Source organism: Delphinus delphis, chromosome 6 (genome assembly GCF_949987515.2).
Source record: "Delphinus delphis chromosome 6, mDelDel1.2, whole genome shotgun sequence".
In the NCBI taxonomy this organism is placed as follows: Eukaryota; Metazoa; Chordata; class Mammalia; order Artiodactyla; family Delphinidae; genus Delphinus; species Delphinus delphis.
The window spans coordinates 104,108,018-104,132,766 of record NC_082688.1 but is presented as its reverse complement, the minus strand read 5'-3'; the positions used below and the strand labels follow the sequence as shown (position 1 = coordinate 104,132,766).

General features: G+C 42.5%; 1 protein-coding gene across 3 annotated transcripts in view; it reads left to right on the top strand.

The window, feature by feature from the left end:
• CCDC25 (coiled-coil domain containing 25) overlaps positions 1–24,749 on the top strand; it is a 61,275-nt gene that overhangs the window by 23,628 nt on the left and 12,898 nt on the right. Inside the window, exons 6-9 of one of the 3 annotated variants that reach the window (XM_060015225.1) lie at positions 1,911–2,014; positions 2,217–2,419; positions 11,611–11,656; positions 15,470–21,290. In XM_060015225.1, coding sequence (XP_059871208.1) covers positions 1,911–2,014; positions 2,217–2,419; positions 11,611–11,656; positions 15,470–15,499 — 383 coding nt within the window. In that variant the 3' untranslated portion in view covers positions 15,500–21,290. Of the gene's footprint in view, positions 1–1,910; positions 2,015–2,216; positions 2,420–3,456; positions 3,549–11,610; positions 11,657–15,469; positions 21,291–24,749 lie in introns of those variants that run through there. The other 2 variants (XR_009519936.1, XM_060015226.1) reach the window with 2 other exon arrangements.

Sequence of the window (24,749 nt, the reverse complement as noted above, 5' to 3'; positions counted from 1 at the left end):
ATTTCATACTCCAGCCAAAGCAGATATTTGCTGGTTTCCTGCTTTGTGCCTTTGCTTGTATTGTTCCCTCTGCCCTCAATGTTACACTCCTGCTCAGTCATCACATGTCTAGATTCGAGCTAAGGTTCAAGGGCTACACTGTAGTTATAGTAATAGTAATAACAGCTAGCATTGAATGTTAATTACATGCCTGGCACTGTGCCAAGAACATTACAAATTGTTCATTTATCAACTCTACTGAAGTAAGATATTACTTTCATTTTATAGATGAGGAAGCTGAATTTAAGAAATTAAGAATTAAGGAACTTAACCTCTCCCACGGAGCCTTTTCCTTCCTCCAGCTTTGAGTGACCACTGCCCTCTCTGAACTCCCTTAACTCTTTACCTGTATCTTTCCAATTTCACTTGATAACTTCTAATTTTCATTGAAATTATTTATGTACTTATCTGCCTTCCTTTAACCTTCAAAGGCAGGATCCATCATCTGATCCGTGTTTGTATCTCCCACAGTGCCTTGCACATGGAGATTTTTTTTTTTTTTACTTAATTTTGAAAAAAATTTCAAGCCTACAGAAAAGTTGAAAGAAAATTTAGAATCAACAGTTTTTCCGTATTTGTTTGCCTTCTCCCTGTAATTCACGCAATGTTTTTTTAGCTGAACCATTTGAAAGAAAATCACAGGCGTCATGACCGTTCAGCATGTCCTAAGAAGTACATTGTCGTAAGCAACTGCATTACAGTGATCAAATTCAGGAAATTTAACATCGGTAGAATACTGTTATACAGAGTCCATATGTAAGTTTTGTCAGTTGTCCCACTACCGTCACTTTATAGCATTTTTTTTTTTTTTGATCCAGGATCATACGTTCTATTCACTTGTCATGTATCGCTGGTCTCCTTTAATCTGGACACTTCTTTGTCTTTCAAGACGTTGACACTTTTAGAGTGGAGACCGCTTTGGCTTGGTCTGATGCTTCCTGTTCAGTAGGACCACATTACGCATTTTGTGGCAGGAATACTATGTAAGTGAAGTCTTGTGCATTACAGTCAGGAGGCACATGCTGCCAGTTTGCCTCAGTTTTGGCGATGTTAACTGATCGCTTAGGTAAGGTCGTGTTCACCAGATTTCCCCAGTGTACATGGTCACTTAATAACCATTGAAATGTATTGCCATCTAATTTAGAAGGGCCTTAGAGAGCACTGGACCAGTGATTAAACTGTGATTCTCAGAGCCGCCTGGGAGGCTGTCAGGGGTGGAGGGGAAACACGAAGTGGGGGTGGTGAGGGGAGAGGAGGAGGGGTGAGCAGGATACCTGGCACCCCTTTCCTCCAGAGCATCTCTGCTTTGATTACTTTGTTATGTTTTCTTTGGTAAAAGAGGTTCCACAGCTAAAGAAACAAAAACCAAAAAGCTCTACTAAACTAGTCCAGTTTCCTCATGTTTCAGATGAGACGCCAGGAGCCATGGGGATTTTCCCAAAGCGACACAGCTGGTTTGTGGTAGTGCAGGGTAGAAGCCGGTGTCTTGAATCACTTTATCTTGCTGCTTACCCTTTGTTACATCAAGGGCTCCTTTGAGAATCTGAGGAAACCTGTTTGGTCCTTTTCTGTTTAAAAACACATACAATAAAATTTGCATTCAATTTTAGAGCATCTCAAAGATCCCTGAAGCTGATCTCTTGACCCTGCTTTTCATCAGAATACTTTAGCTTGAATTGCTGGTCGGCTTTCCCATTTGCCTTTGTGGGTGGCTTCTTTTTTAAAAAAAAAGTATTTTGTGGTTTCAAACACTTGGTGGCTTGTTCATTCTCAGCCTTTTCCTTTGTTGGATTATGGTGACAATTGTGGGTGAGGGGATGCATTGCTCAGCGTCCTCCTCCCCACATGTTGAAGACAGTCTCTCTTGGCAGGCTGCAAGATGAACAACGTCAATGTGGTTTATACCCCGTGGTCTAACCTGAAGAAAACGGCCGACATGGATGTGGGACAGATAGGCTTTCACAGGCAGAAGGACGTAAGTGTGAACATCACCGGAGGTGGCAGTGCCCTGGCGCTGAGTGGGTGTCTGTCTCTGCTGTTGAGGACTCAGCGCGATGTCTCTTTCCTAAAGGGAATCAAGCTGGGTTGCTAAGCTGCTGGAAAGCCCTGCCCTATTCTGGGGGGAAGAAAAAAAACATAAAGATTCAGTATTTTTTTTTCTCTCCATCTCCCTCAAGGTGAAAATTGTGACAGTAGAGAAGAAAGTGAATGAGATCCTGAACCGATTGGAAAAGACCAAAATGGAGCGGTTCCCAGACCTAGAGGCAGAGAAAGAATGCAGAGACCGCGAAGAGAGGAATGAGAAGAAAGCCCAGATTCAGGAAATGAAAAGGAAAGAAAAGGAAGAGATGAAAAAGAAGAGGGAGATGGACGAACTTAGGTATGTTGGAGTTAAGGTACTGACGTTGACCTTGGAGAGTCTGCACTGCTGATTTAATTAGGGATTAACCCTTAAGAATGGTACAGTTGGCCCTGTGTATCCACGGATCCAGTCAACCATGGTTCAAAAATGTTTGGGGGTGGAAAAAATTCCAGAAAGTTCCAAAAAGCAACACTTGAATTTCCCTTGTGCTGGCAACTGTTGACATAGCATTTACCTTTATGACTATTTACACAGCATTTACAGTGTGTCAGATATTATAAGTAATCTACAGATGATTTAAAGTATATGGGAGGATGTATGTAGGTTATATGCAAATACTATGCCATTTTTATAAGGGACTTGAGCATCCGCAGGTTTTGGTATCTGGGGGGGGTCCTGGAATCAATCCCCCATGGATTCCGAGGGACAAGTGTATTCTGGTATTCTGGTAGATGAAGGGACATATAACGAGCTCCAAGCCTTAAATGAGTTAGAATAAGGCATTTATGCTAATGTGTTGGTCAAATGAATTGCCCTTTTATAGGGGCAGGATATGAGAGTGTACAAAATAAAATAACTAATTTTAATCTTAGTTTGGTTTGTAAACATCTTCAGGTAAAGAAGAGATACTATATTGAGTGTTTTACATTAGCTATGGTATTTGAATGAAAATGTCTCAGCTCTAAAGGCCAGTGTTAGTAACTCTTAAAAGCTGTTTTTAAAACCTCTCTTTTATAGATTTCGAAAGTTTAAAGTAATTAATGTGGAGAGGCCTGCTCCAAAACACAGCATTTTTAAACAATAAATAGTAGTTAAAACACATCTTGGATCCTGAAATTCTAGTGTATAAGGCCATGAAAATACTGATTGTATTAGTTTTCTATTGTTACTATAACAAATTACCACAAATTTAGTGGCTTAAAATGACATAGATTTATCATCTTACAGTTCTTCATGTTAGAAGTTCAAAATAGTTCTCACTGAGCTAGAATCAAGGTGTCTGCGGGGCTGTGTTTCTTTCTGGAGCTCTAAGAGAAAATCTGCTTACCTTCCAGCTCCTAGAGGCCACCCACACTCCTTGGCTTGTGACTCCTTCCTCTTCAAGGCCAGCAACAGTGCCTCTCTCTGCCCCTTCATAGTCACGGCCCCCTCTCTGACCACAGCCTTCTCTGCTTCTAAGGACCAATGTGATGACGTTGGGCCCACCCAGATACTGCGTGATAATCTCCCCATCTAAGATCTTTTTTAATTTTAATTTTATTTTAAAATGATAAAATTTATTCAGTTTTGTAAATTGAACATCAAACCTCTTTTAAATTAAATTTAAATAAGTGAATTGGACACAAATGGAGAGAAATCACAGGAACTCTATTAACAGAAAGGGAATGAATTCTGGAATCTATTGGTTTTTAGAAAAATAGTGCTGAGTAGTAGCTGGACAGCATTCCGGGCACTTTCATTTCAGCATCTTCCCAGAAGTCCTTGCAAATGTCATTTATCTCAATGCTCTCAGGTTCACAAGAACTTCTAGAGCTGAACTACTTTTCTCTTCCTGCTTGTATTACACAATGAACCATTGTACTTTCATCATCTTACCTTATCCACTCTCTTTTTCCATTCCTCATTATTATTCACCAAGACAGGTTCCATGCCTTTTCAGAGTGCCAAGTTATCAGCTCCATTCTCACTGTGTCAAGCAGTCTTCATGACAATTTATAGTCTTCTCTTTATTACAACTCTAAATTTCCATAGGGTGAAGTCTAAAGAAGATACGTATGAGCTTTGTTTTTGTATAGTTTTATGTTTTTTTGGGTTTTTTTTAACATCTTTATTGGAGTATAATTGCTTTACAATAGTGTGTTAGTTTCTGCTTTATAACAAAGTGAATCAGCTATACATATACATATATCCCCATATCTCTTCCCTCTTGCGTCTCCCTCCCTCCCACCCTCCCTATCCCACCCCTTCCCATCTAAGATCTTTAATTAAAGTCCCTTCTGCCATGTGAGGTAACATATTCGCAGGTTCTGGAGATTAGGATGTAGACATTTGAGTAAGATCATTATTCTGCCTACTATACTGACTCTCTGTAGATGCATAGTACTATACCTGAAGGGGCCTCAGTTTTTCTTTGAGAAAGAAGGAAATTAATCCTGCCACTTCTAGTCACAGAATTCCTAGATTTTTTCCCACTATTTTCCATAGATTTCATTTGTGATAAGTATACCAAAAAAAAAAAAGTTATTGATTCCTTTGGGAAGGGCGTAGGATCAATATGAGCTGTCTTGCCCTGTCCTGACCTAGTTTCCTTGGAATACCCTGGATTATTAGAAAGATCATTGGGCCAGAGTGGAGGTTTTATGATCAAGCACTGGTATTTATTCGTTATCCATATGCACGCGTCCCTGTTGGGGGTTCTGCTAAAACAGGGTGAGTGACTGCATTTACAATACAATATTCAAATGGAGAACTCCGGAAGTGTTACCCCAAGTTATAAGCTGCCAGCATGAGACAGACTGATGCAGAGATTTAAACGTTCAATTTGACGTAGAATTGTGAGTCCATTTTGTGTTGTGAGTGAAAGACAAATTACCAATACCATTAGTTTTGAAAAACGTGTGGAATTTTGAGTGATACAGGATTTAGACTAGTTTATTCTTTTTGCTTTTAGTGCGGAGTGGAGAAAAAATTGAAAACATGCCTTTTTGTGCCTCTTAAAACTCTACCGTAATGTTGTTTAGAGACATAATATTATATGTTAGAAATATAATGTCACTTAATTTATTTACAACATTTTTTTTAGACTTGTAAGGTCTTTATATTTTTTTTAATATTTATTTATTTGGCTGCGTCGGATCTTAGTTGTGGCCCTCGGGATCTTTGTTGCAGCGTGTGGGCTCTTAGCTGTGGCATGCATGTGGGATCTAGTTCCCAGACCAGGGATCCAACCCAGGCCCCCTGCACTGGAAGTGCAGTGTCTTCCCCACTGGACCACCAGGGAAGTCCCTACTTATAACATTCAATAAGAAAGATTAGCTAACATTTTTGGACACTTGTCATCTGCCCAACACTGTATTGTGCTTTACTGCATTATCTCATTTAATCCTAACAGTAGCCATGTGAGGCAAATGTTTTGATCATCTGCCTTTTGTAGAAGAGGAAACAGACTGAGGAGCAGTTAAGTAACTCACTCAGAGGCACATAGCTTGTCTCGGTCTGATTCTCAAGCTCACACACACTGTTACCACTCTCTTCTGCCCTCTGTTCAGTCCATTCCGCAGCTTCTGTGAAACTCCAGCAAAAAGCTCTAAGCTTCGGACTTGTTCTATAACCTGTTTTTATACACTTGCAGTGCTAGCATCATTTTAATTTCTGTCTTTGACTCTTCCACCCGAGAGATCAAAGGCTATGCCTACAAAATCTTCTCATTCTGAAGTCTTTCACTTGCCTTTCTGACAAGGAAAATACCATTAAATTTCACCAACAGTTGATTCTTTTGTTTGGACCATCTGGTAAGGAATGTCCAATTTAGTTGCTGTGATAGCTGAAGAAAATTGACTTCTGAGTCTTCAGGGGATTCTACAGACAAACTGAGAAGATAGTCTCATCCTGGACAGTATCCCCAGTGCTTCCAGATGATTTCAGGGAAGAAATCCTTAACAGCCTCACACCCAGAAGATATCCAACTTCTTTCCAATTCTAAAGCCATTATTTAGACTCTAGACTCCTTTTTTCAACTTTCTGAACAGGAATGGCAGTAAGCTTTTCATTTCTAATTTCTACCAGGAGAAAAAAAATGGATGGAATTGTCATTGTATAGTCCAGGTTCTCTGAACTCTAGTCAGGAGTATATCCATTAGCCTCGGGATCAGAACAGAACAAAGCCCACAACACAGAAGGCACCAACTTCCTTCTCAGATGAAACGAGCAGCAGCCCCTGGAGACAGAACTCCATCTTGTTCTTGCAAATGAGTACTTTACCCTTGTCCTTGGTGTGCAGAAATTCCAGTGATCTGATAATGTAGATAGGTCTACATAAAGATCATCCTTTTAGGTAGTTTTTTGAAGAAATATTTAGATTGTTTGGGAGGATGCCAAAGTGTGGAGGCTAAATGATAGCAGTATATTAACATCTTCTATTAACCATTTTATTCATTCACACAATAATGAAAAGTTCCCCTTATTTAGGCTTCACATATTAATTCTCACTTACCCATCTTGTTCGTTAGCTCTTTAGACAGCTTTTTAGCTCACACTTGCCCTGTCAGCCTAGTATCTCGTGGGATTTTAGTTTAGAGAATCTTTGTATAGGGTTAGGTGTAGGGAGGAAGCCTCACATGGCATGTTCTTTCCGTACCTGCTACACTGTAAGCCATACATAGAGTAAGAGGATGTAGCAAAAGAGAGTCTACATAGGTTTTGACAGTAGTCAGAGCCTTAGAAGTGACCTTGCCTGGAAAGTTAGAGAAGCAGAACAGCTTCTACTCAGTTTCCATGTAGTTTTTGGAGAGGTCCTTCAGGCAGGTACCTGTGAGTCTCCCAGGGGACACCACAGATTCTGTGGAAGAGTGTCCGTGGCTCCCTCCAATGTGTCGTAGTCAGTTTCATCTCAGTAGTTGGATTCATGGTTACAGACTGCTTACCTGCTGTGTTTATTTTTTTTTTTTTAATACATCTTTATTGGAGTAAAATCGCTTCACAATGCTGGGCTGGTTTCTGTTGTACAACAAAGTGAGTCAGCTATATGTGTACATATATCCCCATATCCCCTCCCTCTTGCGCCTCACTCCCACCCTCCCTATCCCACCCCTCTTAAGTCGTTGCAAAGCACCAAGCTGATCTCCCTGTGCTATGCATCTGCTTCCCACTAGCTATCTGTTTTACATTTGGTAGTGTATATATGTCCATGCCACTCTCTCACTTTGTCCCAGCTTCCCCTTCCCCCCTGCCCCCTGCCCCCATATCCTCAAGTCCATTCTCTACGTCTGCATCTTTATTCCTGCCCTGCCACTAGGTTCATCAGTACCATTTTTTTTTAATATTCCGTATATATGTGCTAGCATACGGTATTTGTTTTTCTTTTTCTGACTTAATTCACTCTATATGACCGACTCTGGGCCCGTCCACCTCACTACAAATAACTCAGTTTCGTTTCTTTTTATGGCTGAGTAATATTCCATTGTATATATGTGCCACATCTTCTTTATCCATTCATCTGTTGATGGACACTTAGGTTGCTTCCATGTCCTGGCTATTGTAAATAGTGCTGCAGTGAACATTGTGGTACATGTCTCTTTTCAAATTATGCTTTTCTCAGGGTATAATCTTGTGTTCACTTACTTGGCTTTTGTCATACTGTAACAAACATCTATTAACATCAAAATGAAGCTCACCATCTGAACATTGAAACCGGAAGAAACAAGCAAGTCAATACCAGATCAGAAAAGACCAAGGGTGGGGCCTGAGTTTACCTGAGATGGGGATATTTAAATTTGGGAGTCTCAGAGATCAGAATTGGAACCTGAGGTTCAGGTGATTGAAGTCAGGAAAGTACAAGACCCAGGTAAGATGGCAAGTCACAGGTAAGCATGTCGTCAGTCTGAGAATTGGCATGAACTTTATTTGGGGGCAGAGATTACTTTAGCAAGGAGGTTAACGTGTGAAAGTTTATAGCTGATCAGTGGCAAAGCAGGAATTCAAACTCAAGTCTGTAATTCTGAAGTCCACACTTCTACTGTAGCTTGCTGCCTGTGAGGCAAAGAATGCCCAGGTTGGCAAGACCTGAGTCAAGGTGATTCAAAGGCAAATAAAAGAATGAAAAATTAGGTACATTGGAGAGTGACTTAAAAGGTTTTGTTTAGTCCAGAATTTCATGCTGTAAGTGCTAAGGAACAACTGTAGGTTTCCTGGGATATTAGGAAGGAGAAAACTTGTCGGAAGGGTTTATTGGCGACGTGTCAAGGAGGTAATGGTGAGACCAGTGATCGAAAGGATGGTATGGTCAGGTGTAGAAGTGGCTGCTTTCACTGTACCTCCTGTTGTTTCTCTCTCACACACTACTGCTGCTGCCTTCCATAAATAATGCTGTGTTGTGCCACAGGTCTTTGTTTTAATCATAAGCTCCCTCAAAGCAGCACTTCTGCATTCCTGTATCTCCTTGAATGCGACCCTGTGCTTTGCACATGCAGTGAGTGACTCGTCAGTACATTACAGGTGAATGAGTAACTGAAATTAGCTTCCCTTGGTACGGTGATGCTTGAGCTAAGATCCAAACTATTTTGCTAGTTAAAAGGGCAGGGGCAGTGGAAAGAGTACCGGAAGCAGAAGGAACCGTGTGTGCAAAGACCACATCACAGGACTAAAAGCCGACCCAAACGTCTGGAGCAGAGGGAGCCCAGGGATCAAGGGCTAGTCCAGCAGGGCCTTGTTGGTCATGTTTGTCTTCAGGCTGAGGGTTTTATGAGGTCATTGGAGAGTGTTAAGTCAGGGGTAGTGTGATGAGGTTTGTGTTTTGGAAAGGTCATGTGACTGACCTGATTGGAAAGGGTGCCAGGTAGGGGAGTGGCTAGGCCAGTAGCTGTCCACATGACAGAGTTAGTCGCTTGGGCTGTGGTGGTGATGTGGAGGCAGAGAGAACTGGACCAATGAGAAATAGTTTTCAAAACTGGACGAGGATTTGAAAATAGATTGGATTCAGAGGAGGGGCAGGGAAAAGAATGACTGCGGGGATTCTGGCTTGTGAAATGGAATGGATAGTGGTGCTATTCTTTGAGCTAGGAAATGCTGGAAAGGAACCAAACTGTTTTTGGTTGGAGGGAAGACCACGAGTTGGGTATGGACATAGGAATCTGAAAGTGTCTTTGAGGCATCCCCCGAAAAAGGCAGGCAGTTGGATTAATGGGTTGGAGCGCAGAGGAGGTATGTGGCCTAAAGAAGGGTAATTTGTGTGTTGCTTTCATACGAGTGGGAATTCGGACCCTGTGGTTCCTGAACCTGGCTCGTAGATGCCCACAGCTGGGCGCTTGAAGATATTTTAATCTTCACAGGTGATTTTAAAATAAAGTTGGAAGTGAGGTTCTCTGCTCTTAACTACTTTTTTATCAACATGGCTTTCTCTTTCTGCTCATGCAACTTATTGATCTTATCTGTCCATTTATATCTTATTGATATCACTGACTCTTACAAGCATCATTACTATCTCTCTCTGGGTGTCTCCCAGCTCATTGTCTCTGTCCGTGACAAGTCTCCTTCCCTCCGGTCCTCAGTTTCCAGTTTCTACAGTTCATATTTACTTGGTTGTCCCACCATCACTTCAAGTGTGACATTGTCCTAAACCAAGAACATCTTCTTTGTAACATTTTCCCATTTCTCTCAGTTGTAACATTATTTCCTTCAGATCACTCATGCTAGAAACCTTGGTGTCATCTTTGATTCCTCTCAGATTTATCCCTTCTTACCGGCACAGCCGTTAACCCCTTGCGTTCATGCCCTCAAGGTGGGATATTGCGGTGGACTGGAGCACGATGGCCTGACTATAAGCTTGGGAGTCAGATCTGGTTCAAAACCTCCCTCCCCACTTGTTCGCTGTGACACCTTGGACAGCTTCCGTAACTCCTGCGTGTACAGTGGGCCTGCTGCTATCCCTTGCCTTAGGAGGTGGTTGTGGGGATGAGCAGTAATTTATGAAGCACATAATACAGGTCCTAGCAAGTAAAGGGTCCTTGGTAAATGGTAAGTACCGTTGTCATTAACTGGTCTCCTTGCCTTAATTGCCCTTCTCCCTCTCTTGTCTCTGCTACAGATTATGTTTTTAAATTTATTTTTTAAAAATATATTTGTTTGGTTGCACTGGGTCTTAGTTGTGGCAGGCAGACTACTTAGTTGTGGTAGGTGGGCTCCTTAGTTGTGGCACATGGGCTCCTTGGTTGTGGCTCTCCGGCTCCTTAGTTGTGGCTTGCAGGCTCCTCAGTGGTAGCTCGCCGGCTCCTTAGTTGTGGCATGCAAACTCTTAGCTGCAGCATGCATGTGGGATCTAGTTCCTTAACTAGGGGTCGAACCCAGGCCCCCTTCCTTGGGAGCACGGAGTCTTTTTTTTTTTTTTTTTCCTGACACACGGGCCTCTCACCGCTGTGGCCTCTCCGTTGCGGAGCACAGGCTCAGCGGCCATGGCTTACGGGCCCAGCCGCTCCGCGGCATGCGGGATCCTCCCGGACCGGGGCACGAACCCGCGTCCCCCGCATCGCCAGGCAGACCCTCAACCGCTGCGCCACCAGGGAAGTCCCAAGGGAGCACGGAGTCTTAAGCACTGCACCACCAGGGAAGTCCCCGGATTACACTTTTTAAAACACTGGTATTATGTGGTCTTACTTTCCTTTGTCTCTTTATGCATTTTTACTAGAACTTTTTATGTAGCCACTACTGAATAGGTCTTATTTCCTTTCCTGATAAGCTTTTTGGGGTTAGGCTTTGTCTTATTCATCATTTTCTCGTTTCTTCCCATTCCATTTTCTCCCCAGGCTTAGCGCAGGGTCTTATACATCATGGATATTTAATAAATACTTGTCGAATCTCATCTGTCTACTCAATCGTGTACTGTGGCTTCCTGCTGATCGCACTGCTTTGACTCACATAGTTAGGACAAGGTAACAGCCCCACACATCCGGCCTGATTTCCCGCTACTTGGCTTTCAGACTCCACTTGAGTTGGTTTGAAATGTCATTGTAAGTACCATCTCTTTGCCTTTGCTCATGCCGATCTCTGCATCTGCCCTCCTCAGTCATCCTCCCTACTTGTCAGGCTCAGTTTGGGTTACACGTCATCTGAGAAGAGTACCCCGACAGCCCTTTCCACACTAATGTGTTTCTTCTTTTGAATTCCTGTAGATCTATAGTCTGGACAGTGTACTTCAGGTCTGAATCATGTCTGCTCTTGGCTATAGATGAAGTTCCTCATCTGAATAATGCCACCACCTCACCGTTATTGTGGAAGTGACATGATATGAGTGAGCAAGCGTGTTTGTAAACTATAAAGTGTAGTGCACATGTTATTTATTGTCATAGATATTTATCCTTTATATGTTGCAATCTCCTTGAGCTCAGCAGGGATTATATTTTCTTCGAAAGGCCCTCAGCATTGCTAGATACCTGGTAAAGGTTCATGAGATACTTAATTGGCAGCCAAATAACCTTTAAATGTGTTTTTTCTTCTAGGAGCTATTCATCACTAATGAAAGTTGAGAATATGTCTTCAAATCAGGTATGTTCAAGTTCTTTGCTCTAATGTTGTGCCTTGAAATAATTCACTAAGTTTTTAATGACCGAGTTTCTGGCCGGTGTTGGTTCACATGTTGCAGATGGCTTGACGTGGTTTGGCAACAGTCATACACTCAGGTGGATTCTATTAGACATTGACCGCCCCCCCCTTCCCTGTGGACTTTGCCTTGTGTTTGTTTTTAAGTAGGTCACCTCGTGGAAAGAGATTGTTACACCTTGTCTGTTGTGAAGTGCAGGTCTGTTAGTATTTATAGGACTTTCCCATTTCCCATTCCCCTCTTTTCTAGTTGCAGACATGCAAAAGTGCCTTTATCTATTACTGTTCTATGTTAATGTGACCGTAGATTCTATATTGTAATTGAGCGAGGACAAAATTATCACCTTCAGTTAAATGAAACAAAAGATCTTATTTGTAGTCTAAACAGCAGTATTGGTTGTCTTCATGTTCCTCAGGACCTACGATAAAGGGAAATGGTGATCCACGTGTCTTTCCCAAAATTTATTTTGAAGTGTCTAAAGATAGTACAATTTAGCTATTATTGAACAGTCTTTGCGGAAAATTGAAATTAGGTGGATATATTTGCTATGTTGAATGTTTATAGTATAATGTATGATGCTTTAGATCTGTGTTGTCCAGTGCACTGGGCACTCATTGCATGTGGCTATTTAAATTACATTTAATTTGATTTAATTTAAAAATTCAGTTTCTCAGTCACACTAGCCATGTGTGGCTAGTGGCTATGATATTCGACAGTATAGAAATAGAACATTTCCGTCACAGCAAAAAATACTGTTAAACAGAACTGCTCTAGATGCTTGGAAATAACAGAATTTAAGGTCCCTTAAGGGTTACCTAGCCAAACCCCATATTCAGTGCATGAATTATAATTGTTAATAGGATTTTACACCTTGTTCATAGCTATATATCCTTCTAAAAATGGATAAGAACAATATGTTTATTCCTGTCTCTTTGAAAAACTAAATTTATGAGTCTCCTTTATGAGTCAGAGATGTATCTTCATAATTTATTCCTGAAAAATTCCAGAGTAGCATTATGTAATTAAATAGAACCTTGAATTTGAAGTTTAGACACTTAAACTGTCATTTACTAATTGGATAAGACTAATAAAGTTACTTAACCTCTCAGAAGGAGTATTCATCAGCAATAAAAGGAGACATATTACTTCCTGAGGCTGTTCTGAAATTTAAACAAGGTCACGTGTGTGAAAGTTCTTCTTTGACTTAGACAATATAAACGGTCATTACTATTTCTTATCCTTGTAGTCCTTAGTTGTTATTTACACACAGAGTATCAGTATCAGAAGATGAGACGTATTTAATCCCTTCTGGAAACTATTCTTAGAAAACAGTTTAACAGTTGAGCAGAAGTCTTTAACATAACCCAAATCTAATGTCTTTGTTGTGATTGTTGTTGCTATTGAAGTTTCCTGTTATTTAGAGACAACTTTTCAGCAGAAATCTGGCACGTATATTATGTTATGACCTTAGGCATTTTCATCATGGATTTTCAAAGTTTGAATGTTGTTTTGGAATTAAGAAATAAACACACACACACATGCGCGCGTGTGCGCACGCAAATATACATATGTATACAAACACCACCATAATATAGCTACGGATGTTAAAAGTTCCAGAATTAGGAAGTCAGATTTGTAGACCAAAGGATTATTAACCCTTCTGCCTTTCCTCTCTCCCCCATTGCTGCTACCTCTGTTCCTGAGGCCCAGGTTGGAATCGGGTTCAAATTTCTGAGAAGTTTTGCATTGGGTGTTTCCATTCTCTCTCTCTCTCTCAGTGGTAGGACTCACACAGCTTTTCCCCATACTTCAAAAGGATGGGCTTTCATTCTCTTTGTAACTGTCTTCTGTTAAGGGGACGCAGACCTTTTTTTGATCCACTTTGGCCTCATGATCAGTTGATTTTCAGTCAAAGGCTGGTGTTTACATAAGATATGACTTAATTTTTAATTTAGCTTATATAAGTTCATCAGGAAAAATATTAGTCTTCCACTCTGAGGTTGGTTTTAATTTTGAGTTTTTGCTCTCCTATGTAGAATAATTCTCTTCAATCTATAATTTCTTTCTAATCTTTCTAAATTAGGCATCAGGAACCATCAGCAGTTACTTTTGACATTTTATTTGCATATCACTTTTTAAGTGGATGACAAGAAACCTATTTTGCTACGCTGAAAAACATATTGACTCTTAAAGGGAATCTGAAATACAAAAATTGTCCAAATCAAGTCTTGGATCGCAGCTTATATTTAAACGTTACTTTAATCCCAAACACAGATCCCCAGACACATGGCAACTCTGCAGATCTAACCCACAGCCTTTATAGGGAGTAATTTACTTGGATTGGCCCCAAGCCACATTATCTTAGTGAGTTTTGGGGACACAAACATCCTCAGTGTTTGGCATCTAAAGCTGACCTTCAAAGTTGCAGGCTGACTCTTTCAACATCCCTAATGCTGTTATTTCAGTTTAGAACTTTCAGGCAGTCAGAGTTCTGGTGCGTGGATAGACTACAAACATTAGTTTTCTTTTTGTACAATTATCCAAGGCATTTTTACTGTGGCCTCAGTTCGTTGTGCTAATTGAAGAGAAGCACAGAGAAGCCTGCTGAATGAAACTAGAGATCAAACCAGACTTCACAGAAATCACTGTTTTCCACCTGTTCCTCCTATTTCCCTGCCCATCTTTAATACGAGTTATTAAGGAGAAAAGCATATAGCATACCTATAAGCGTAAGTCCTCTCCCTCTCTAACAAGTGAGGTATAAAGCAGCGGGAAAGAGAGAGAAGTCAAAACAGTGTTGTGTTCAAGTTATGACATTTTCAAGCAAATGTCCCGGAAGTCACATTATTAGTGAATGTTGGCATCCAGAGCAGTTTTCTTAGCGTGTGCAGTAGCCCAGAAAGGAGTTTGGGGCTCTACTTTTGTACTTGATCTTCAGGACTTGTTTACACTATATACCACCATCATGTAAGATGTTTTTCATCAAAAGCTTGGCAAGCCAGCTAACTTGATACCTAGCCTGTAGTTTCCTGCTGACTTTTTTCAGTTTAAAAAAAAAAAAAAAAGGGCTTCCCTGGTAGCGCAGTGGTTGAGAGTCCGCCTGTCGATGCAGGGGACACGGGTTCGTGCCCCGGTCCGGGAAGATCCCACGTGCCGCGGAGTAGCTGGGCCCGTGAGCCATAGCCGCTGAGCCTGCGCGTCCGGAGCCTGTGCTCCGCAACGGGAGAGGCCACAACAGTGAGAGGCCTGCGTACCGCAAAAAAAAAAGAAAAGAAGCCATCTTGTGAAATAACAGATACGTGATAACCCTGAGGCTCAAAGTAATGGAATTTAGGTCAAAAATATTTTTGCATATTTGCAGCTTTGTTGGCATTAAAACATTGAGGCAGTATTTGTTTGGTTTCATTTTATGGTATATTTGTTGAAGGAAGAGTTACGTTTCCTTTCGGTCACTCTTGTTACATCTTATACTAAGTCATTGGGCCTTACTTCTTAATTTGGGAATCATTGGTCTCTTATTGCTGGGCAATCCAGGCCATGTAATTACACCTTAGAGAATATAGCTGCTAATGTAGCTATTCTAAACAACTAGCAGTTAAAGATAGAGAAGAAATGAGTGAATATAATTATTTTACTTTTTACTCTGAATTCTGCAGTTCGGCATAAGGAGGCTTGTTACCTAATACTAATTGTAAATTTTTTTAATCAAGTTATTTATTTCGAAGGCTTTTATGGTTTCACTGTTTTGTTTCCTACAGGACGGCAATGATTCAGATGAATTCATGTGAATGGAGAAAAGGACCTTTTAAAGATGTGAATTTAGGGACAGTTGCAGAAGTTTTGATTTCATCTGTGTTCTGAGTCATAAACAACAACCAACCAAAATAATATTCTACAAATATTACCAACTTCGGAGTTAAAAAAAATTGTTCCCTTTTCTGCTTTCAGAAAAGGAGCATACACACACACACACACACACACACACACACACACACACGTACACAATATAGTTGGACTTGAAGACAGCATATAACTTTAGGAAGGTGAAAATATTTTTGCCAGAGCATGTCCTGGTACCTCATGAAGGTTGGCTGCCCTTGTTCTTGGAATGTTCCCCTCACCCCCGATTTCCTGATTAGAAAAAAAAAAAGCATGGGTTTTGAAGGTGATAGTGATGTTTTCAGAAGGTTGCTGGCTTCAATGGTCACGTCCCATTGTGCCCTGTGAGTCTGTTAGCAGAGCTGCCCTCAGCTCGTCCAAGCTTCCACGTGCTACATCCTTCCTTTTCCCATTGAGAGCCTCCATCCAGGTACCATCAGGCTTAAATAAATAGTTGGTGTTAATCAAGGTTGGGCCTTTTGGCGATTTTTACCTGAGCACTGAGTAACCCCAGCTGCGTATATTAAACTTCAGGCTCCAGAGGCATTTCTCAGCAGTGAGGGGAGAAATAGGAAGGGATGCTCTGTGGATCATTTTGAAGATGTAGGTTACCTGATTTTTGTCTTGGGATGTAGCATAAAGCACAAGTCTACTTGGCAGTTATGGTTTTAGAAAGAATTAAGCATTTCACTAGCCAGCCAAGTAGTTTATTTACCTTGAAATAATATTTATTTTGAGTTAGAACCCCAGAGTGCAGATTTCTCAATTGTAGACTCAGTAACTTAATATGTAGCCGTCCTACCCATCTGCACCACCTGCCCTCCAGGATGATTCTGAATAGAAGATACATTTTTATTACAGCCTGCAAGGCAACCCGTGTGGCAAGAGATAGGACAAGACAATGAAAGGGGAAGGCACAAAGCCTGCAGGTCAGAAGGCATGCAGACGCACATTCTAACCACACGCAGAGTCTGCAACTGTATTCTAACCCAGCAAAAATACCTCCTCCAGCAGATATTCCACCTGTAACAGCACTTTGGAGTGGCGGGTAAAACCACAAGACTTCAGGGTTTCTGTTTATCCCAAGCTGGTGTATGGGGTTGAACTGGAAGATTTCCTGAGACATAACTCGGCCAAATTGTGAGAAGGGGTGTGGGAGATGACTCCAGAAATTTGTGATTGTGTGTGTATATATGTCCAGTCATATTCAGCCTGGAGTTCTATGAGTTGGAAATGTAATAATAAAGACTCGTTTTTTTATTTGGGAGGATACCGATATATAAATTCTTAGCTTGTTATTTCCTTCCCCAAACTAGTTTTGAGGGTGATCGGGCTGTGAAAACCTCATCTATTATATAGGCTTAAACTGGTAGGTTCTACGGGGTAATCTTCCTGCCTCACTGATAAATGTGTCTCTCCCCCAGATGCCCATTGGGTCAGAGTGGATGACCTTTCTCAGACACACTCTGGATTGAGTGTAAATTAGTAACTGTGCTTCTTTAATTAGGTGGCCCTCCTGCCTGGTTACTGTAGGCAAACTGCTGCAAATGTCTAGAATGGGGAGACTTTGCTTCTAACATTGCCGCTGTCACCTCAGCTCTCTCTGCTGCTTAAGAAGGACTCCTCTCTACCGCACATGATAACATATACGGGGAGAGCTTTTGAAGAATACATCTGTTTTTACTCTAGTGTGAGAGATCCTGGGGTCCACGTCGTACACATGTCCTAACTCTCAGCTGACACTGGTTTCAAATGTCAAGGTCTCTCTTCTGAATCCCTGGCGCTCAAACCTTTCTAGCTGCTCTGTGGTGGTCTCCTCCCACCTCTGTGCGGTGGGTAGCTTTCTTTCCCCAGCTCCCGTGGTCCCAGAGGAAGCTTCGTCCTTTTCTTTTGAGGACATTGATTCAGTGCCAACCGGTCAAACTTGGCACTGAAGTCATCTCACTTCTTGCTATTGGCATGTTTCCTCAACTTCCTGTAGGAAAATTCCAAATTGTTGGCAATTTTATGAGCTGTGTCCTTGATCAAATCATGCATAGAGAGGATTTCTCTTTCCAGCTCTGCCTTCAGTTTCCCTACTCTGATCTGCGTGCAGGTGAGGTTCACATTATCATTTAATTTACTTCACAAACTCTGTTGTATTCCTGTAGCTTGAGAATTTATTTCTTGTCCACCTTTGTTGACCTAGGGTCATGATCTTTGGGCAAGGGGAAGTTTGTCACAGAGCTTGTGGTGGAACAGACTAGGATGTTTACCAAAATATAGGAGGTTTTGACCTTAGCAAAGTAGGCACTAAGCTGTAGTTGAACCCCTTCAGTATCTCTTTGTTGTGCTGGGTTTTTTGTTTTTTGGGTTTTTTTTTTTTTTGCGGTATGCGGCCCTCTCACTGTTGTGGCCTCTCCCGTTGCGGAGCACAGGCTCCGGACGCGCAGGCTCAGCGGCCATGGCTCACGGGCCCAGCTGCTCCGTGGCATGTGGGATCTTCCCGGACCAGGGCACGAACCCGTGTCCCCTGCATCGGCAGGCGGACTCTCAACCACTGCGCCACCGGGGAAGCCCTGTTGTGCTGTTTTTAACACTTTCTGAAGCCCAGATTTTGGTGAACCTTTTAACTCTTCAGTGCCAATGGTTTCCCCCACTTGGGAAGGAAGGTAAGAGCCACACATACAGCAAGATTAGAGAAGGAGAGTTCAGCTCTAGCCTCTTGTTTAGGAGCAAAGCTCCTCTTCCCACATTTGCGTCCGTCAGAGACGGGAAACTCTCGTCTTCCAAGCTGGAACAGGTTATGGGAAAAACTGAGCAGGATGGAGAAATGGAACACTTTCCAGTTTTTCCCGAGCTGTGGTATTGAAGCCGCTTTTCTCTGATTTGAAGTACAGCATTTTGAATAATAAATCCCATACTCAGAATGATCATAGTAAAGCTGAGTGGGCAACCTTTGGATTTTAAAGTAGACTGTGAAAATATCCAGCTGTACTCAAAAGTATAAAATCAGAAACTTAAATTCCAAGCTAAATGTCCATCTTGACCCATCTAACTCCAGCAAGTGTGTGACAGCTGGGAAATGAGGACAGCACGGCGGGTGCTTCAGCAGGCTCACGTTCAAGTTGGGCTTCGTGAGAGCTCTTCTCTGCCAAGTGCACATGGGCCCAGCACAGGGCAAGAGACTCGTGTGCGTTATATCATTTCACAAACGACATGCATGATGCCACCCACGTTTTCATCATGTTCTGGATGAATGATATGTAAACTAGAATACAAGCTGATAGTTTGAGAAGAACCAAGTGTGTGTGGGGGATTTCACTTTTACTTTTCTCCTCCATGATGCAGTCTCACTGATGGGATGTGTAATTATTTTAGGCATGTAGGAAGAAGGAGGTTCTCGGCTACCTGAGATGGTGCCCTTTGAGCAGTCAGTTTTGCCCTTTAGCAGGAAGAAGAGAGCAAATTACAGTAAAGGGAAGATGGCCCAAGAATTCCAGGAAGAGAACTGAAGAACTCAGAGCCTGAGGGCCGTGATCTTTGAGCCCTAGAATTTGAAGTCTATGACTCATTCCCCACCCCCCTAGAGTTCCTAGGGGTCTGCCTGAGACCCTGACCCTGGAATGAGGTGCAAAACATGTAGACTTGCTGGAATGCTATCACTGATGAATGTCGTATCTCTGGGCCAGCGTTCTGTTTATAGAGTCACCCCTTCTGTGACAGTGCCTATTCTAATGTTACCCAGTATGTTGGCAGGAGGTATCAGGATAGAAGGAGCCACAGAAACAGTCAGGCTTTGCTCCCAGCTATAAAAAGCATGTTTGACTTCTTAAATGTTTATTAGAGGATGGTGGGTTCTGTTTGTCATTAGTCAAGGCAATACCTGCGCCCTTTTGGTTTTAACTGCCTTAGCTACTAGAATCCTGGGGTTTAAGGTTTTGAGTAAAGCAACCTATCTGGGGAATGTAGGTTGAAACCAGACTTTTCATATAGAAAAATGTAGAGATCCGTGTATATTCTTGGTGGACTCAGGAGTCCACTGAAAATACAAATAGCTATCTAACGCCACGTGTTAACCATGGCTTACCATTAGAATATACATACCTCCATTTTCTCACAACTGATTGCTTTGTTTTGTCTTGCCGATTTCATGGTGTCAATTACTGGAGGAACTCCAAGCTCTCCACCTCAGTGGTTATGACTGCAGTTCTGTACTGTGCCAGATGAAATAAGAAACAGGTCTCTGTGTTGGCACACGCCAGTGGGCTCTGACTAGGCGTTTTCTGCTTTTGTTGACAGCCAAGGAACAGAGGCCAGGGGAAGTGAACGCTCACCCTAGAATCCCATGTAGCTTTTGCTAGTACCCAACCCTAGTGAGTGGGTGTCAGTGTTTAAGGCTAAAAAAAAAAAAAGGAATTCTCCAAAGTCAGTATTGTTTTTCAATCCCACATCAACCCCATCCTGTAACCACTGCATTAAAAATATAAGATGAGTGGCCTGACGTTTCACATCCTGCCTAGGTGAAGGCTTGGCTGCCTGCGTTCTTGCTGGCATTTTGGTTTCTGCCTCAGCACTTTGCCTTGTAGAGAGAAGGTCAACATTTGCTTATGATTTCTGGGATATGCTTATGAGAATGGGATTTTCCAGGTGTTGAGGGCTGTTCTGTGGAACTTGAACCGTTTTAGCTCTTAGTCAGATTCAGGGTCAACAGGTTAAATTTGCAGACTGAGAAATGTCAAGAGAAAAATACAGTTCGAGCAATGGCCTTTTATCCGTCTCAGCCTTGCCAGAATTATCTTCAGTTGTGGAGCCCCTCGCTTCGTTATATTAATCCCTTCAAAACTCTGAAATTTTTGTTCTTTGGTTAACGTACTCTGCACCCAGTGAGGCTTACATAACTTATTTCCAAACTAGAATTGCTTTAAGAAGAGTCTTAGGAAAAGGATGGAAGGTCTGAAATAGTCAAGGCTTAAATTTAGTCACAGGAAAAGCTGTACTAGTGCCTACGGTTGGAAAATGTTTCCTTTTTCAATAAGAGGGAGGGGGCAACCCGTGTTCCTGCCCGCCTCCCGCCCCTCGGCGAGGCCCTTCGAGGTCCTGCTCCTGCCGTGGCAGAAAGCGTTCCGCTGCCATGTTTAAGTCCAGTGATCGATTAGGGCTTTATTGTCGTTAAGACCTTCGTGAACAGGACAATACACTGATTACCAGGACTCTTTCCCCCTCACATCTGTCCAGACAACTGCTCGTATATCAGGGATTAAAGAGGATAAAGGAAACACACAAACCTTCCCTCACTTCAGCATGTCGACTCCTCCCTCCAAGCACCACTGAACTCCGCTGGATCTCTGGGGATTCTGAGTTGGGAAGAATGTTTAAAATATTTCCCTTTATGTGATTAGAAATTCAGAATTTAAAAGGTAGAAAAGGGCACAGGTATTCTAGGGCAGTGAAACTACTCTGGATGATACTCTGATGGTGGATACACGTCATTATACGTTTGTCCAAACTCATAGAATGTCCAACACCTAGTGAACCCAACTGCGAACTGTGGACTCTGGGTGATAATGACGCGTCATGTAGGTTCATCAGCCGTAATGGACATACCGTTCGTGAGGGATGTTGATGGTGGGGAGGCTGTGTGCATGTGAGGGGGGCAGGGGGTACGTGGGAACTCTGTACCTTCCACTCAATTTTGCAGTGAACCTAAAACTGCTCTAAAAAATAAAGTCTACTTAAAAGAAAATATGGGTAGAGTGATAAATGTTCCCAGTTCCCCTTCTTGGAGGCTACCAGTAGTACCAGTTTTTTATTAAAGGCAGAATGTCTAGATCTGGACTCAGCTGAGCTCGGGGATTCGGCCTGCTTCTCAGCCCGGATGTACCAGCGGCTCAGCGAAGGGGGAGTATGAGGGGACTGCTCTATGCTTCTGCCTCGTGGGGCATTTAATCCAAGAGAAAATGCCCAGCCCCTTCCCAGAGTCACCCCTCGCTGGGGCTTAGGGGAAGGTCAGGAGTTCAGAAGTGGAGAGGAACGAGAGGACAAGTGGTGTCTTGGTGTCCCCATCCACGAAACAACCTCTGTCTGGACACGGAGGTACAGGACGGGTTCTCTCTCAGTAAACTCCCGAGTTCCAGTTAAAATCTGAGTGCAGTGGAGAACGAACAAAGGAAAAGAAAACTGCTTACTTTCATCTCAGTTTGTGCTTGGGGGTGGAGAGGGGGTGGGAACAGGACTGGCCTCAGGCAACTCGGGATGTCAGCACCCCAGCCCCCCTTCGGTTCTGTCTCCCACCCCCAGCTTGCTACCTTAGCTACCCTGCATCCCAGCGCCTCTTCTTACTATGGCAGAAAGGACGGGAGAGAAGATCTAGCGTGGGTGAGGATATGCCCATAGCATGAAGGAACGGGAGCCGTACACCATTTTCACCCTAGATTTTTTACCTTTAGGAGTGTGCATTTTAGGATGTAACCCAGCTCCTTTACTATGTGACTTAACGACAAGTCACTTGACCCCTCTGGGCCTCCTGTTGCCCACTGGAGAAAGGAATAGAACTAGAGGAAGGATTATAAATCCCAGTGCTACGGGGGGCAGGCTGGTGATGGGAATGAGGGCCCGTGAGGCGGGGTGGGCAAGCGTGTGCGCACCACGTGTGGGTAGCTCTTCTAAAGGGGGCAGCTGCCGCTGAGCTCCAGCTGCGAATTGCTCCAGGGAAATCAAGTTCCATAAGACAAGCCAATGAATAACATTCTTTGAAGGAGCTGAACTTGACAGGGGAAAAAGAAGAGCATTTTAATTTCACCTTCCACAATGGTCTGCTTTCCCTACCCTTGGATGACATGTTGGATGAATAGGTCAGATTCCATGACTTTCTGACCGCTTCCCAGGATAGGAACAGTTACATTTTTAAATTACAGTTTCCTTTTATGTATTAAAAATTCCAGTCTTATATAGAATGGATAAACAACAAGGTCCTACTGTATATAGCACAGGGAACTATGTTCAATATCCTGTGATAAACCATAATGGAAAAGAATAGGAAAAAGAAAATATGTATGTATAACTGAGTCACTTTGCTGAACAGCAGTAATTAACCCAACATTGTAATTCAACTATATTTCAATAAAAAATAAATTAAAAAAAATTCCAGTATCATTTAAATCCAAACTTTAACCACAAATAGGATTCCAAACTTCAACCCACCTTCTGGTTCAGGTCTGATTCTTCACTCTGCCTCTTCCAGCTCTCCCTGGGCTCCCCTTGCCCCCCAGCAGCTGGCTCCTCTAAGGGTGGGGCAGAGGCTAGAAAGGTAGGTTTAAGGAGGGTTACCACTTGGTCCTCCTTTACAAGAGCCAATGGGAGGGGTCCGTTGGGATAAGCACTGTTGTAATCTGGCTGTTGGTGTGTCTTGCAGGTAGAATGTGGATATACTCAACTACTTACTGCTCTGAGTTTTGAGACTTCACGAATATCTGATAGCAAATTACATTACAAATCTGGCTTTTAAGTCAAATTTCCAAATGTGTATATGGTAGCTCAAAATTATTCAGCACTGCTAGATCCAATCAGACCTGTCCATGGGCTGTCCATTGCCCATGGGCTATCAGTTTGAGGGCTCTGGGTCAGAAGAGTTCTAAGGTCTCTTCCATTCATTGTCATCTGTGAATTTATGCTTTTCCTAGATTTAGCAAGAACCACTGGAAGTCCTCCAAGCTTTTCCCCTTATAGGAAGGGTCCCTCCCCTCTAGGAATTCTGGGTGGCAGAGGCCTCCTGGAAATGTTTTATCCTGAGTAGACACCTCCAGCATTCTGAAGAAGCAGGAGATGAAGGGAAGGGCCAGAAGGTGGCAGGAGAGAACAGCATGAGTCAGCTTCCGTTCGGTTGTAGTTCCAGGTGTCCCTCTGAGCCCATATTGCATTCCTGCAGTTGGATGGGAGGTTGACACAGGACCTCAGGGACCCCTCCAGCGCCAAGAATCTTGAAGCACATCAGGAAAAGAGATGCTTCTGTTGGTGGGGGTGGGGTCCCAAAGCTCTTGGCCATTGAATTCTCAGAAATGCGGGGTAGAAGGTGCCCGAACCTTCTAAACCAATGCCATGTATCGATCTAAAAAGAAGGTGGGGGAATTCCCTGGTGGTCCAATAGTTAAGACTCCACACTTCCACAGCAGGGGACGCGGGTTCGATCCCTGTTTGAGATGCCGCATGCCACGTGGTGCAGCCAAAAAGAAAAAAAAAAAGTTGTCAAAACGTAAGGCTTATATTTGAAAACAAATCTCTCTTGTTTCAGAATCAGCCTCTCGCTTTCCTTCCCAGGCATAATGCACAAGTTGCACTGAATCATGGAATTTCATAGAACCGTAGCCCGTGGAGGTTGGAAGGGACCTGAAAGATTATTTCAACCAATCGTACTCTTCTGTGTCCTTTCCAACCACCCGTAACAGAGCTCCTCCATTCTCGGCGTGAATGCATCCAGAGACGGGAAGCTCATGAATTTTTAAAGCCATTTGACTATTAGAAAGTTACTTGATTGGGGCCCCCGCACCGGTAGGCGGACTCTCAACCACTGCGCCACCAGGGAAGCCCCTAAAGGGAATCTTATTGTGATTTTTTTTCTATGACTTGCCTCTTTCACTCAATATTATGTGTTTAATTAATTTTCCCTGTTAAAGATATCTTGTTAGCGTTGAGTTAATTCTGGCTTTAATTATCTCCTCTAACCCTTTATAAATATTATCTACATATTTGTAAGTATTCCTTCTATATTATCATCCAAAAAATTTTGGGCAATGTTGAATGGGTAAATCTCAGGGTAGTACCTTCAGCAAACTTCTAGAAACATCCCTTCTGACTGAGATTAATGGATTATTTAGCAGTCTTTGGGCACAGTCACCCAGTAACTAGTTCTCCTAGTTTTACTTTAATTCAGACGGTATTTTCCTACTTGCTCACATGATTATCAAAAAACACCTTGCTACTATATATAAAATAGATAAACAACAAGGACCTACTATATAGCACAGGGAACTATATTCTGGAAAAGAATCTAAAAAGGAATATATATATATATGTATAGCTGAGTCACTTTGCTGAAACTAACACAACATTGTAAATCAACTATATTTTAGTATTAAAACCCCCCGCACAAAACCTTGCTTGAAATCCAGATAAACTATATTT